At 38.5% G+C, this 13735-nt stretch overlaps 2 protein-coding genes and 1 long non-coding RNA gene across 6 annotated transcripts in view; 1 reads left to right on the forward strand and 2 right to left on the reverse strand.

The window, feature by feature from the left end:
• Positions 1 to 3501, reverse strand: part of LOC122826894 (DNA-binding protein SATB2-like) — a 24451-nt gene extending 20950 nt beyond the window's left edge. The window contains exon 1 of one of the 2 annotated variants that reach the window (XM_044109246.1): positions 3357 to 3501. The gene's annotated coding sequence lies outside the window, so the exon portion shown is untranslated. Of the gene's footprint in view, positions 1 to 2360; positions 2439 to 3356 lie in introns of those variants that run through there. The other variant, XM_044109245.1, reaches the window with a different exon arrangement.
• On the forward strand, positions 2442 to 12760 carry LOC122826895. Its single transcript, XR_006369889.1, has 3 exons — positions 2442 to 2663; positions 3472 to 3532; positions 12706 to 12760. It is a non-coding gene; the product is annotated as an uncharacterized LOC122826895 (long non-coding RNA).
• The window catches only part of LOC122826893 (potassium voltage-gated channel subfamily H member 3-like), a 31158-nt gene continuing 25852 nt past the window's right edge, over positions 8430 to 13735 (reverse strand). For all 3 annotated transcript variants that reach the window (XM_044109244.1, XM_044109242.1, XM_044109241.1), the window contains 4 exons: positions 11961 to 12235; positions 9790 to 9899; positions 9653 to 9705; positions 8430 to 9196 (listed from right to left, as the gene is read on the reverse strand). In XM_044109244.1, the coding sequence (XP_043965179.1) occupies positions 8564 to 9196; positions 9653 to 9705; positions 9790 to 9899; positions 11961 to 12235 (1071 nt within the window). In that variant the 3' untranslated portion in view covers positions 8430 to 8563. The remainder of the gene's footprint in view (positions 9197 to 9652; positions 9706 to 9789; positions 9900 to 11960; positions 12236 to 13735) is intronic.

The raw sequence follows: 13735 nt of genomic DNA on the forward strand, positions 1-13735 counted from the left end.
TAAATGCTTCTTTCCTCTTTTTTTGCATCGTTTTGCTTCCACAATGACAGCAGTTTTGAGCCTCAAAACGCACGCAAAGTTAATACGAGCCAGACTCGGCAGGAGCTGCTGAAGAGAAGACAAGAGGGTCAATCCTCGATCATCACGTTGGAATAAATGCATTTAAAGCTCTCTGTTCTGAGTCAAAGACATTTTTTGATTCACTGCTCCTAAATGCCCAAATACAATCAAATGATCATTTTACAGTTGAGTTTCACACTTTAGTTGCACGTTGTAGTCAAGTGTGTGGCCAATTTTCCTTCCAAAATGTCCTCCCTCTTATGTTTCTCCACAACAGATGTTGCATCACTGAGAAGCCGATCTCCTCCCATCAGAGTCCCTCTGGGTGCAGCTGTCCATCCCACGCTGCCTTTTCTAATTCACCCATCAATCCTTTATCTTGATTTAATGACCCCTTCCACTAAAACCTAAAAAAAAATCTTCTACAGTCAACTCATCTCCTCCTACCCCCCATTTTTTTCTCAGTAAATCCCCTCAAATATGCATTTTAGTACAGCGCAGGAAAGGTTTGATGCAACTCAGACGTACAAAGTGCTCCCTCAGCTTGAGTTTCATCTGCTTCTAATAAACACGTTTTTGGAATATTTGGGGTAATGGATTATAATCGCCCCTGCCCCCCACTTCTCCCCTGCTTCATATTTCCTCCTCTAACGAGAGCAATTATCAAGCCATTAATGAGGGAGACATAAAATGTGGGAACAGAAAAAAAAAGAAAGATGGCTGTGGTGTTTGAAGAACACACAAGGAAAGCTATTGCATGAGGAATAAATATGCAACTTGAATTAAAAGGAGTGTCGTAAAAAATTTTAAGAGGTCAAAAAAGAAAAAAGAAAGAAAAATAGCCTTCTTCTTTGGAAACGTCTGACACAATGATAGAAGTACTGCTGAATAAGAAGGTATGGAATCCATCAATGACACGCATTAGAATAATACAGAATTTTTTGCCACTCATAATTTTTTTCTCGGTGAAAGAAAAATAAATAAAAATGCTGTAAGCTTGAGTCATTCGTGAGGGGACCCAAAAACATGCAGAGCCAGGCGAACTACGAGCGCCTATATCAAAATGAAAAGAAACACTAAAGGACAATTTCGAATTTTATTTTCTTACATTTTCAACTTAATTACTATCTATTTAAATGTTAATTGAATAAACACTCAAAATGAAAGCCTTGATTTAAGTTTTGGGCGGCCTAAAATGCATTTAAAACCCACTTCAAGCAACATATTAGGTGGGTGTACAGCTTAAGAGACCACACACTCCTAGCACAGACTGTGTTCACTTTACTAGCACACATGGAGGACAAATGTCATGCACTCGGTAGCCACTGATTGACAAAGCGCACATAAAAGTTGATTTATTAAGACAGGGGTCTAATGTAAAGGGTGTGTAGCAAAGGCTTAAGGGTCTTTCTGGGGGTCTGGGTCTGATGAAATCTCTCCTAAGTGAGTTCATATGATTTAAAGGGGATTTAATTGGATAGCAGGTTAATTAAACCTGGTAGGAAAGTTTCCGAGAATCCAAGCAAACAAGTTGGTAAAACAGCAAAGTATTTCTAATGAAAACAAGCAGTGGCTCCAAGTTGGATTACATTTCTAGAATTGCAATCAATTACTAGATGAGCCTAATTGACCTAGAAAATTTATATTGCTCTCCTGTGGATCAATTATAATCACACACCCCAAGCATATATCTACTTTAAATAAAATTAATATCAATATTCTGACTGAATCCACCTGAATTTATGAAACAGAGAATGGGATATAGACTATATGGGTAAACAAATATCAAAGCACTTCAAAATTCAACATTTCTCCCCCTAGTAAGCTACTTTAACTTATTTGAAATGACCTCATTCTTATATTTTGCTTATATATTTTATACTCATATTCTTATTTTAAATGACGTATTTCAAATGCCACAGTTCATCCTTTTGTGTTCAAGTAAAAAACGTTTTCATTTTTGGGTGATTCAACCGTGAACTTTTCAAACCAAAGCTATAAAAGCATCTTAACCTTTAAATGTTAGCCTGTTGACATTTTTATTTTATATACGTTTAAGAATTGTAAGCAATTTCGATAAGCTTAATAAGTCTCATTGTTATTTAATCTTGAAAAATTAATCAAAACAAATCCACCAGTTTTTCATTAAATACCAAATTCCCTTGAAATAATCTGTATTTATAGAGAAAAAGTCTCTGATAACAGCTAATTTAAGTCAAATTAATATATTTTACTATGCTTCCCAAATCTTCATATCCTTGTATAAAATTCGGCATACATAAATGCTCATTATCACTCACTGTATGGTCGTCGTCAGTCCTTTAATTCCAACTAAAGAGAAAGCGCCAAATAAAATCAGAGTTCGGTGTGCTACAAAAACACACAGCTGCGGCTAATAAAATCAAGCTAATAATGGCTCCGTTTGATCCAGGTGTCCCAGGTGGAGCACTAAAATGACAATGTAATCTTAATGTGAGAGGGAAAAACAACAAAACTGTTAATTATTAATGCTCAAGCGAATGCTTAATCAAACATATTAATAATTTTATTAGCTGCAGCTGCGTTTTACCAATTGTAGGATTCGAATGGAGAGCGCTTAGTGGGTAAGTGATTGTTGACATTAAAAACTGAAACATTCAGGTTTCTAGAAGTTAAATTGTACATGTTTAAGTAAATTTGAGTAAAAACAATTTATCTTGTTGTAAAATATTCTTCACTTGAGTCAAGTTTTGGGCAAAATGTTATTTATTGCCACACTGGCCCATTTTTATTTTATTTTTTGCTTTAAAACTAGGACTATTCAGGTTTTGAACTATTGCTCTGTCTGTAGCCCCCCTCTGTTTTGTGCTAAATTTGAAATTGCGCCGTTATTTTCAGAATAAACGCAGCGACTAACTTTAATATTTTCTTAAATTTTGAAAATGTGTCGACCAGAAGCAGACAGTAGGTATTGTGTAGTAACCAACCATTTAAGTGTTAATAAGTATAACTGTTTAAATAAAAACTGACAACAAAAATACAATATATTTTTTGCTGTATTGAAATCCAGAACATCTAAAAAACATGATGCGTTTGCCTGTAGTTAGCCAAATTATAACAAATTTCAAAACACCTGAGAGGTTCAATTCATATGCAGTTACATAGAAAGAAACAGAATGTTGTCATAAAGTATATAAGTGGAACAATTCTTATTTTGCAGGCTTTTCTAGAAGTTCACATAAGTTCTTCATTAAAAAAACAAGCAAATTTCTCAATTCCACACCTGATAGAAAAGTTTCCAGCAAATACTCACTCACTTTTTAGGAAGTCACTGTGCACGCCGGGCGACAAACTCCATCCATTGGTGAAAACAAGTGAATCCAGCCTGGAAAAAATATGAATTTCCCAACGTTTCCCCCTTTTTCTTGACAGAACACAGAGCAGGAGATGCACAGAGGAGGAGTGACAAGGGCAGACTGCTGCTGCCGACGGGGTAAGGAGATGTAAAATGACACATGTAGAGAAGGGAGGGAGGGAGCCGGAGGAGGGAGGGAAATCCTGAGGCAAAACAACATGTATGAACAACTGCATCTTTTTTCCTTCCAAACAAAAAAAAAACATTCTTTTAAGTAAAAAACAAAAAAAGCACCAAGTAAATGTTTAGCTTGAGATCTTGCAGGCTGGGATGGAATTTGAAGCGCTTCTTAATTATTTCAAACCATAAATGAGTAATGTGATGACAGATTTAGAAAAGCTTATTAATGTCCCAGATGCTGTGATGGCAGGAGAACAGGAGGAGGGGGAAAAAAAATATGATGGAAGGTGATTAATATGTGAACGTCACACCTTGATACTGTATAATTAGAAGTGGGTGCGTCTGACTGAACATCTATAATTTTCAAGAAAATACTGAAGTTTTGACCATTTTTTAGAAGTTTTATCTCGGCTTCACATCACTCTCAAACGGAGTACTTTGTCCCCTCTACTGGTGAAAAGGGAAACTATAAAACATACTTTAATTTCCTTGACACCACATTTTTGGATACAAGCTGGAATGTTCATATTCCTGTTTCCTGAATGCAATATTTCCCACAATCCTTTGTGCAGTCAGTGCCTCTTTTCATTTCTGACACTTTTCTGTAATGTATCCTTTTGCATTCATTAACATATCCCTATGTACACATATAAAAAAAAACTAGAATATCGTGAAAAAGAATTGTTCTCACTCATTTTCGAAAGCAAAGATGAAGATGACATCAAAGCAACCTTATCTTTCTGAACGCCTCAGCAGAACCACAAGCTCCATGCCACGCCGCATTGATGCAGTGATTCCTTCAAAAGGAACCTCAACCGAGTACAGAATGAATATATTTTTCAGAAACCTGATATTTCTTCTTAAAATATCCCATTTATTGATCTTATGCAATATTTCCATACTTGGATTTTTGAATTTTCTTTTTCTTTGAGCCATAATAATTATTGTAACAAGTGACAAAGGCTTGAAATATTTCACTTTCCAAAATGAGGAAGAACATTTTTTAAAAACTTTCTCCACAATATATATATATATATATATATATATATATATATTTAGGTGTACCCATAAATCAGCTGAAATGGCTTCAATTCAGTTTATTTATGTGGCTCCCTTTCATCTAACTACATAGAATCTGAATAATTTTACTAGAAATTATAATGCAGTCGGATAGAGTTAGTTAGTTACTTACCCAAAATTAACTGTAATAGTTCTGTAAATGCCTTTATTTAGGAAAAAGAGACAGGGCAACACAGTAGTGCTGAGTCAGGAGGATTTTCTTTTGGAAGTGGACAACGTTCAGAGAATACGGATATAGTGACAGTAATGGTCCTGTCAGTTGCACTCCTTGTAATAGAAACAAATGTATACAGCAAAGCACATGGCCAGCATTACTTTCTACGTCAAAAAAATAAAGAGTGCACCAGAGAAGCCCCTTAAAACTGAGTGAGGAGTACCTTTTTGTTTTCATTGTTTTCTTGATTTCTTTTTTAACGGGCTAGTATTTAGTTTTATGATCTAATTTTAGGAGGTACATTTTAATTGCTTCATGAGTTGTTATTAGTCTTTCTGCATATTGTGTTTTTAATTTTTTTTAGGGGAATGACTTCACAGGATCCATGTTGTTACTCATTTGCAGGAACTATGTGGCAGCTGGCCCAGCATGACTGGGAACAGAGGGGAAGCAAATAACATGACTGGTCAGAGGTTAAAATGCCTCAGCGAATAAATCATCAAAAACATATATCTTTTTCTTTTTACGGAGGGCAACAAAAATTAGGCCATCCTGATCGGGATTTCCCAAGTATGCGCAGGCTGTTCATCGCTAGCTCGTCCAAATCACAGGCCTGCTGCTAACCAACAGCGTGGTCAGCAGTTTTTGATTTATTTAAGATGGAGGAATCGTCACCTATCATTACCACTCAGCCCGTCTGCCTCCTCCTCTGTGGTTTTCGTTGCTGCCAACACTCCACCTGTGCAGCATCATCTTAAACGTGTTTGACATTCCACCCCAAGTCACTCAGCATCATGTAGGCTTAGCAGTGGCTTCCCAAGGCTTGAATGAAAGCAAGCCAGGGTCTTAACCTGCTTCAGCAGAGTCATGTTGTTCATCATCAGGCACTCCTGACTGTGCTTATGTTACCTAACTTACACACTGTGTATGAACTCAGGAGCAAGCACTTAAAACAATCAGAAAAGTCAACTTCCAGTACTAATTGGCTCATTTTTATAACTTTATAACTGTAATGTTCCTCTACATTAAAACATTTAATGTCAGGTAATAACAAATTTTGATTTAAAAAAGAAAATCTTGTGTGTGTGTGTGTGCTCTACTGGCAGCACACTAAGGACATGTGGGTCTGGTTGCATTATGGTGTCAGAGTAAATCATTTTGGCTCTTCCTCCAGTTGACTTAGATCACATGTTGTTGAAGCAATTTTTAAGTAAAAAGATGCGCTAAAGATAAGGAAATAGCATTGTATATTCAGTGGGGACAGGGGGGCTGTTGTGTACCTAAATTTTCAAAGTTGGTCCTGATACTAAGAAAAATACTTGATAATCAATAGCATTGTCAATACCATAGGATTATTTCCCCCACCCTCAAAAAATGCAATGATAGAAAAATCTAATCAATAGAGATACAAAATAATGTTATTATCTTAATTAGTGCCAGAGGTGGGAGGAAAGTTAGTAACCACATAGATAAAAATGAAATTATGCAAATAATTTATATTTGTATCCATTGTATTACATTTAAAAATAGGCATATAGTGTTAATATCTCAGATGGAAGAATGCATTTGGATTACAGTAGTACAATTAATTGGAAAATAGCTTTTTTTTTGGCTGAAGACGTTGAAGAAACTTTATGCAGTGCTGTATGTAGCTGATGAACGAAACGTTTGGTGGCAGGAAAAACTACAGGACAAAAACGTACAGTGGCAACAGGGACGGCAGATTAGAAGCATCTTACTTGAGGTTTAGGTGAAAAAGGCTCTTTTCAGATTTCATTTCACCTAAAATAATTTATGTCCCAGAACCTGGATAAACACTGGACAGGTACAGGATCCAAGTTGGATGGGGACCAGTGTGAAGTTTTCATAATCAGCGATGATGGATCAGTGCATTGATCCACTGCAGTTTGTACCATATTATTATTTAAATAACTACAACAAGACACAATAAACTAGATGTGCAATAGAATCCATCTGTTATAACCTCAAATTATTATTTTTGACTCAAAGATAGAGAGATTTCCTCTTTGCTGTTACAGCTCTAATAAAAATAGTTTTAATTTCTTCCCTAACAAATGTTCATCCTGCAGGAAACCTCAACAGGACCCCAGACTGCATTAGCGTTAAGTGGCCATCATAGATGGTAGAAATAGAAATGCTGCCTCACTGTGGTGACTCCGTGGTAACGGCGTTGAACCAAAGAGGGTGCTGCGTTTCCAAACTTGGATCCATAACATGCCAAATCTGTAACTTCTGATTTTTATTTGATTAAAAATGTCATCATATTCTTATATTTCCAGAACACAGTTTATTAAGTTAAAAACAGAAATTGTATAAATATGTGTTGCAGCATATTTTGATTGATAAAAGTGGGTTGTTTCCCATTGATATGATTGTGATCCACTTACCTGACATAGTTTAAAGCAGTCCAACTATTATTATCTTTGTTCCTCTCTTTTTTTAATCTAAGCATAAATTTAAACAGGAAAATCATCGTTAGAGGCGTCTGTTGATGTTACGGTTTAGTCAGCGCGCAGACAGCTGACAAGTTGATTTTTTTATTTATTTTTTTCCCTTCCCACTGCATGAGAAGTCCAAGACAACAAAGAACCTCTTTTTGTTTGAAATTCTGCACAATCATCAAAGAGTATGAGGTTTCCAGTACTTGAACTTATTTTATTTATTTTTTTTTTTTTTTTTGCGGAATAATTCCTCATCTTCTCTCTGGGGGCGGGGTGGGGAACACGAGCAGCAGTGGAACCGTGGAGTCATATTTTGGATCTGGTTCCCATGACAAAGCACTTGTCTCAATTACAGAGGGCTCAGATGGCATAAAAGGGGCCAAAATGAGACTTTACATAAACACATGCGAATATGCATCAAAGGAGACCACAAACAACAATCCTTGTGTGACCCGGCATCTAAAAAAAAACACTTCAGTTTGAAGGATTAAATATCTGATTAGAATCCTGCAGGATTTCAATGCACAGTTGTGTAAGTGTGTGCACACTTAACATGCAAATCTTGATATTTGCTTCTTACAACCTGCAAGTCTTTACCAGATTTATGAGTTTTTGTCTGAAAACTTTATTTCCTTCTGGCTAAACCACTAAAACGTTGAGAATATAAATAATTTTGGTAGTTCGAATTAAATTAAGACAAAACAAAAGTCTTGTGTGATGCAATTTGTCATGGGGATAAGGAACAAAATAGTTTGTTTTTTTCTTATTCAGTGTATTCAAACTCCTGCTTTCAACTTTTTTGAAGCCTTTATACATCATTTCGACCGTCTGGGGATTTTTAAAACAATAACAACAAAAAAAAGATCTAAACTCAAACTTTAGCACCTAATTCTGGTTTTAAATGCAGTTCACTTTCAGATTCTTCTTGCTGCAAGGCAACAGTGTCACCAACTGCGCCACCAGGCAGTCATAGTTACACCACTCCGGACGAAAATAGTTAAAATAAGTCATTAAAAGCCCAAACTTAACAAAGAGGAGCATCTGCAAAGTTAATAATTCAAATCTGAAGATGGAAACAACCTTTACTTTCTCCAATTCCCAGAATTCCCTTAATTTGTTTATAAAGTCCAAACACATGAAGTAAAACTGTTTAGCAAGTTTATTATCAGATTTCATACAGAGTGCTCATGAGAACAGCTTAAAAACATCGTATTTACGCTGTAACACGGCAAACTGTTCATCATGCAGTAAGTCGTGTCGCCTCCATCGGTTCAGATCTGACTTAAAGTCCCGTCACACTGATGGCCGTCCCTCATCGATGAAGCTGAGCTGCACATCATGCAGGTTCAGTATGGGCAGCTGGGAGTTTGTTGTTGCCATGCTGGAGGTTTGGAAAAAGGGCTGGATGTGTGAGTGGGATGCTGCTGGGAGGGTCAGGGTCTGCAGCTTGGTGCCTGGCTCTGGCAAATCTACCAGGAGTGGAGTGGTGACCGATGGGAGCGAGGGGATAGAGGACGAAAGGCAAGGGTGTGACACAGCAGCGTGCTCATGAGGGGAGCTGTTGAGCGAAGGCGGAGCTGAGCGATGAGAGAGCGGGGGAGCAGGGCAGATCTGCTGGGAGGTAAGGGGAGGGGAGATGGTTAGAGAGCAATGGAGGGGATCAAACTGCCCCTGAAATTCGGCGCCTGTGTCCAGCCGGGGTGAGTGGAGGTCAGCTTCGTTTCGTCTGTCCGGCGGATCCGCTGGAGCCTGTTGGGTTAAAACTGTGGGGCCTGGCGAGCAGCACCGAGGGGACACGCTGGGGGGCGGAGTCACAGTGCAGGGCATCAGCACCGTGGACGAGTTGTGGAAGAGAGGCTTGAGGAGGCGGGTCATTTCCTGCAGCTCCTGACTCACAGCTGTTACCTGGCGTGAGAGGACGCACATCTGGGGAAAGAGATGAGAGATGGAGGAGAAACACTGCAAGTTGTTGAGCATTTGTGCAAATCACTGGGCAATTAGTGAGGTCAGACAGCAACCGTATGATGTTTTATTAGGATTTCCTTCCAATCTGCATGGCAAAAAATGCAAAAATATTACTAAATATTTGGTGTAGTTTCTAGTACAAATCCCTTTGTAAACTTGAAATAAGACAATAAATTAATAGAGCATTTTGTATTTACTCTGATTTTATAATGAGTCTGACATCTGAACATTTAAAGGATAGAAATGGACCTCTATCACATATTCATCCCCCAGAAAAACACAAACTTGCTCGTTGAAAGTTCCTGGACACTTGAATGAACTAAAAATAAATAAAGTAAATAAGATCTATGCTTCTTTCTGTAAAAATGTATCATGAAAATTTACTATTCGTATTTTTAGATGGGGGAGCAAATTTACCTCATGTTTTAGCTTTTCAATAGTCTCCATGGTGTCACCTCCGTCCTGGGCTCCTGGGTACACATAAAACAGGAAGCTGTTAAACGTAGATCGACTTATTTGTTGCTTTTTGTAGTAATTTTTGTGCAAACTGTCACCTGGAGTGGCCAAATCAGGGCTGGGGCGAAAACTCTGCGTCGCACTGGGAGAAAAGTCAAACCTCTGAGCCGAGCTGGTGTGGTTTTCAGTCTCGATCCCATCCACAAACCTGAAGATTCACAGCAAAAAAAGATCTGGAGTTACACTGAGAGATCCTTGTCGGTAAGCGAGAATGTAGTTCGATTTAAATAACTATCATGCAGTAAGAAAGACTTTCCACATGGGGGCAGCAGATCACTTAAAACAACGGCACGCACTGCATTTGACTAGAATCTAAATATACCTTATTATCTCAAGAAAGACCTTAGTCTCCACAGCAGACGAAGAAAAAAATAAAAACAACACTAATTAGATTTAGCACCAGACTTGATAGAGAGTAGAGGGTCATCATTAGTGCTGTAGAGATGCTGTAATAATAAACCAATCCCACAGAGTTCTATTAAAGTTCTAATTAGAGATATAATTGAGGCACAGCCAGAGACTATCAGCAAACATTTCAATTAAAATTTTTACTCTCGACTTGATTCATGATTTAATCCACTGCCTCTCCTAATGGCGGACTCAAAACAGATTCTCCTCAAGGCTGCGAAGGCAACGTCCGTCCATCTGGGAGCAGGAATAGCCTCTGTCAATTTATGCTAATGAGACAGTTTGCAGAAAAAAAGTGGCAGTGCTAATGGTAGCCCTGTTACTGTTTGTGCAGGAATTTCCAACCAAAACATGATTGCAAAACATGGCTGATTTCTTATAAGCAGCATTTATAGTTGTGCCTAAAATGATTTAATCCCCTACACAGAATTCATCTAAAAAGTAGGCGTTTTGCAAATAAGATGCAGTTTCAGGAGCAATAAATGGTTTTATTGGCCCCTCTCATCTGTATTTGGGGTAAAACATCTCAAATACCTGGACTACTCATAGTAACATTTTGTTGCACATTAAATATATGATGATATAATTCTCTAAAACATTCAGAGAATAGGTCACAAACTAGACAAAGTCACTAAATCTTCCTGGAAATATAGTAGGAAGCATTTCTTGCTAAGAACAGTAGTTACAACAACTGGATTTGACAGAGAGAGGAAGTTAACTTCCACCTGCAGATTTCTCAGGAATCACTTGGTTACAAACTCCTGACTGACTGTTAAAGACTTGTATCAAGATATAAACATACACAGGACATACCTAAGCTTGAAGGATTTCATGCTTGAACTCCAAGCTGTACATCACTGTTGACCCGAAAAGCACAAGAAAACTCGCCTCCAATTTGCTTACAACTACATCAATAAACCAAAAAGGTTTTGAGATCGGAATAAAAACTGAAACTTGTCAGTTTTAAGACTGGTTCTGCTGATACTAGAAACCATGAAGGCCTTCCAAATGAAGTTGATAAGCTAATGAAGATACTTCTTGTCTGTGGTGTGGCTGAAACTGATGGTGGAGGTGCAGAAACCTCTATTTTTTAATAACTTCCCACTCACCTTAATCACCTGGGTGGATTTGCTTCAAGTTAATATCCTCTACCAGAGGACTGTGAGTTTGAGGATTTTGCTGTTTCTTAGCTGTTCCTTGGACTCTGGTCTAATGGTCTAATGGTCGAATCATTTGACTATGGTCTAATGGTTACAATAAACAAAAAGCCACTGAGACTTCTCAAGTCTTTACAAAAGAAGAAACGCACCTGGATCATGAAAACATTGTAGCCTTGCAACCTGTCTCTATTTTTTTCATCTCAATGCCAGAGACTTCCTGCACCTGCCTAAAAATGCATCATTACAAGGAGAGGTTTTCTGAGACGTTGTCCAGCTGTCAAAAGATGGAAGGTCAGAGGTTGTGCTCAGCGACAGCAGATGATGGACTGTTGGAGAGAAGCAGCACACACCTGCATGACAATTACCAGCCAGACTTCCATATAGCTTCAGACCTGAAGAGTTTGTCTGAGTGGCCTAGATTCACAATCTGTCTTCTGGGGTTTATGAATGGGTTTACTTCCATGCTAGACAGAGATGTGACTGTAAAAACGGTAGGATATATGCAAAGGTACCCATTCTTTGCATTTTTAAAACATACAATAAAAACATTCATTAAAGAATTTCTACAGGACTGAATCCTACTAACCCAGATCAATACCGGGGTGAAGTTCAACAGAGATGGAAGTTAATTGGCTCCTTACCGAGGGCTGAGGTCTGGCTGCAGGCAGCTGAAGCTCACCACGGGAATCTGCAGGCTGGAGGGTCGAGCCGGCTCACTTATCGGCCTGAAAGGTCGCGGTGGCAGCAGCGGGGATCGCAGCGGGGAGCGCAGAGGAGAGCGCAGACCTCGGCCCAACCTCCCCAAGGAAGAGATCTTAGGCAGAGGAGAGTGTTCCCCCTCAGACCCGGATCCCTCTTCATCCTCCTTGATGGAGGGGAGTTTCTTCACAAGGCCTCCGTTGCTCTCATAGTCTGTCTGGATGGAGGAAATCACAAATTGGAGAGACATTGTTGTCCTCTGTTCTAAAACTGATTCTCATATTCTTAACAACTTACAAGCTAACAGCTGCTGTTCGACAACCTCTTTTACTTACAGTTATGATAAAACAAGAGTAATGACCAACTTAATATAAAGACATCCAAAAACACAGCATGCAATACATGTAATACAATGTCTAATTGTGTCGTTTTTGTAGAAGATATACCTTTTGGTACCGTTGCCTCTACTGCATTGTTTCCACGAGTGCTATTTTGTGGTCTGGCCAATTCAGAAGAGCATTTCCACCACCGGTTGGACTTTTACTGAACAGGCCAGCTTAAACCCAAATACCTAACTTTTGTGACAACTTTGGTTGTTGCTGTTTTCTTGTTTAGATAGAGCTATAACAAGCTTGTTTATGTTTGCAGTTATTACATATGTTTACTCTTTGTTTTCCCTTTTCATAGAAAGTACTCATGCTACAAAGAAGTGTGGGGAAGAGACACCAGCTGCAAGTTTTTTTAAAACTCCCTGGCAGATTGGAGACAACATTGAACTGTAAGTTTTCCTGAGTTTAAACTAAACATTTTGGGTTCTTTGTCCTAGTTGAGGTTACCAAGTTTAAAGTTTAAAGTTTAAAGTTTAAAGCCATGTTGTGTGAATTGCTACTTTCTCTCACACATTTAAGAAATATACCTAATTTGTCTTATTATAATCACTTACAAAAACCTGCATGCTAAATGTCCCTATAATGTTGCTCATACTCAACGGTCTCTTTATTAGGTACACATAGAGTCATGTTTTTTTAATCATTATTTGCTCCTTAACAGTAATGATATATTTTTGAAACCTCTCATTCCTTTGACTACGGTTGCTGTCATTTCCCTTTATGGTCAGGAGGGGGTGCAGCTGAGTCACTAAAAGTAAAAGTGAAAGGGAACGAGCGCCATTCACAAGAGCCGCATTAGTGCTGATGTCCATTCAGCTTACAGACAGCACTGCAAAGTAGCATCTCCATTCAAAATCAAGCAGGCATGGAAATCGTTTGAGTTCTTAAGATGAAAAATGTGAAGGGCCTTGTTTAGTTTGTAAATCCCAACAAGTTGCATTAAAACAGACCAGCAGTCAGCATGTTGCTACATGCAAACATGTTTGTTATTTTTTGCTTTTTTTTTTTTTTTTTTTTTGGGCGGGGGGGCTATCTGCACATTTTCACTCAAAGCTGATTAAAACACAGCTCTCATTCTTCCCTTCACTCTTTATCCATCTCCCTCTGTCACCCTTCTCACACCCTCTGTTTGCTGTCTTCTCCATCCAGTTCCTGGCTCACATGCCCGACTGGTATTTATAGATCACAGAGGTTTAATTTTAGCAGAGGTTTGCCTGTGGAGGAGCAGTGGAGGGGCGGGAGGTGAGTGGAGAAGGGACTGTTTAGAATCAAGTGTCTGTTTATGTGAGAGCAGCACGTGCCACCCCAAAAAGCAGCGTGCCAACACA

Source organism: Gambusia affinis, linkage group LG24 (assembly GCF_019740435.1).
Source record: "Gambusia affinis linkage group LG24, SWU_Gaff_1.0, whole genome shotgun sequence".
Taxonomy (NCBI): domain Eukaryota; kingdom Metazoa; phylum Chordata; class Actinopteri; order Cyprinodontiformes; family Poeciliidae; genus Gambusia; species Gambusia affinis.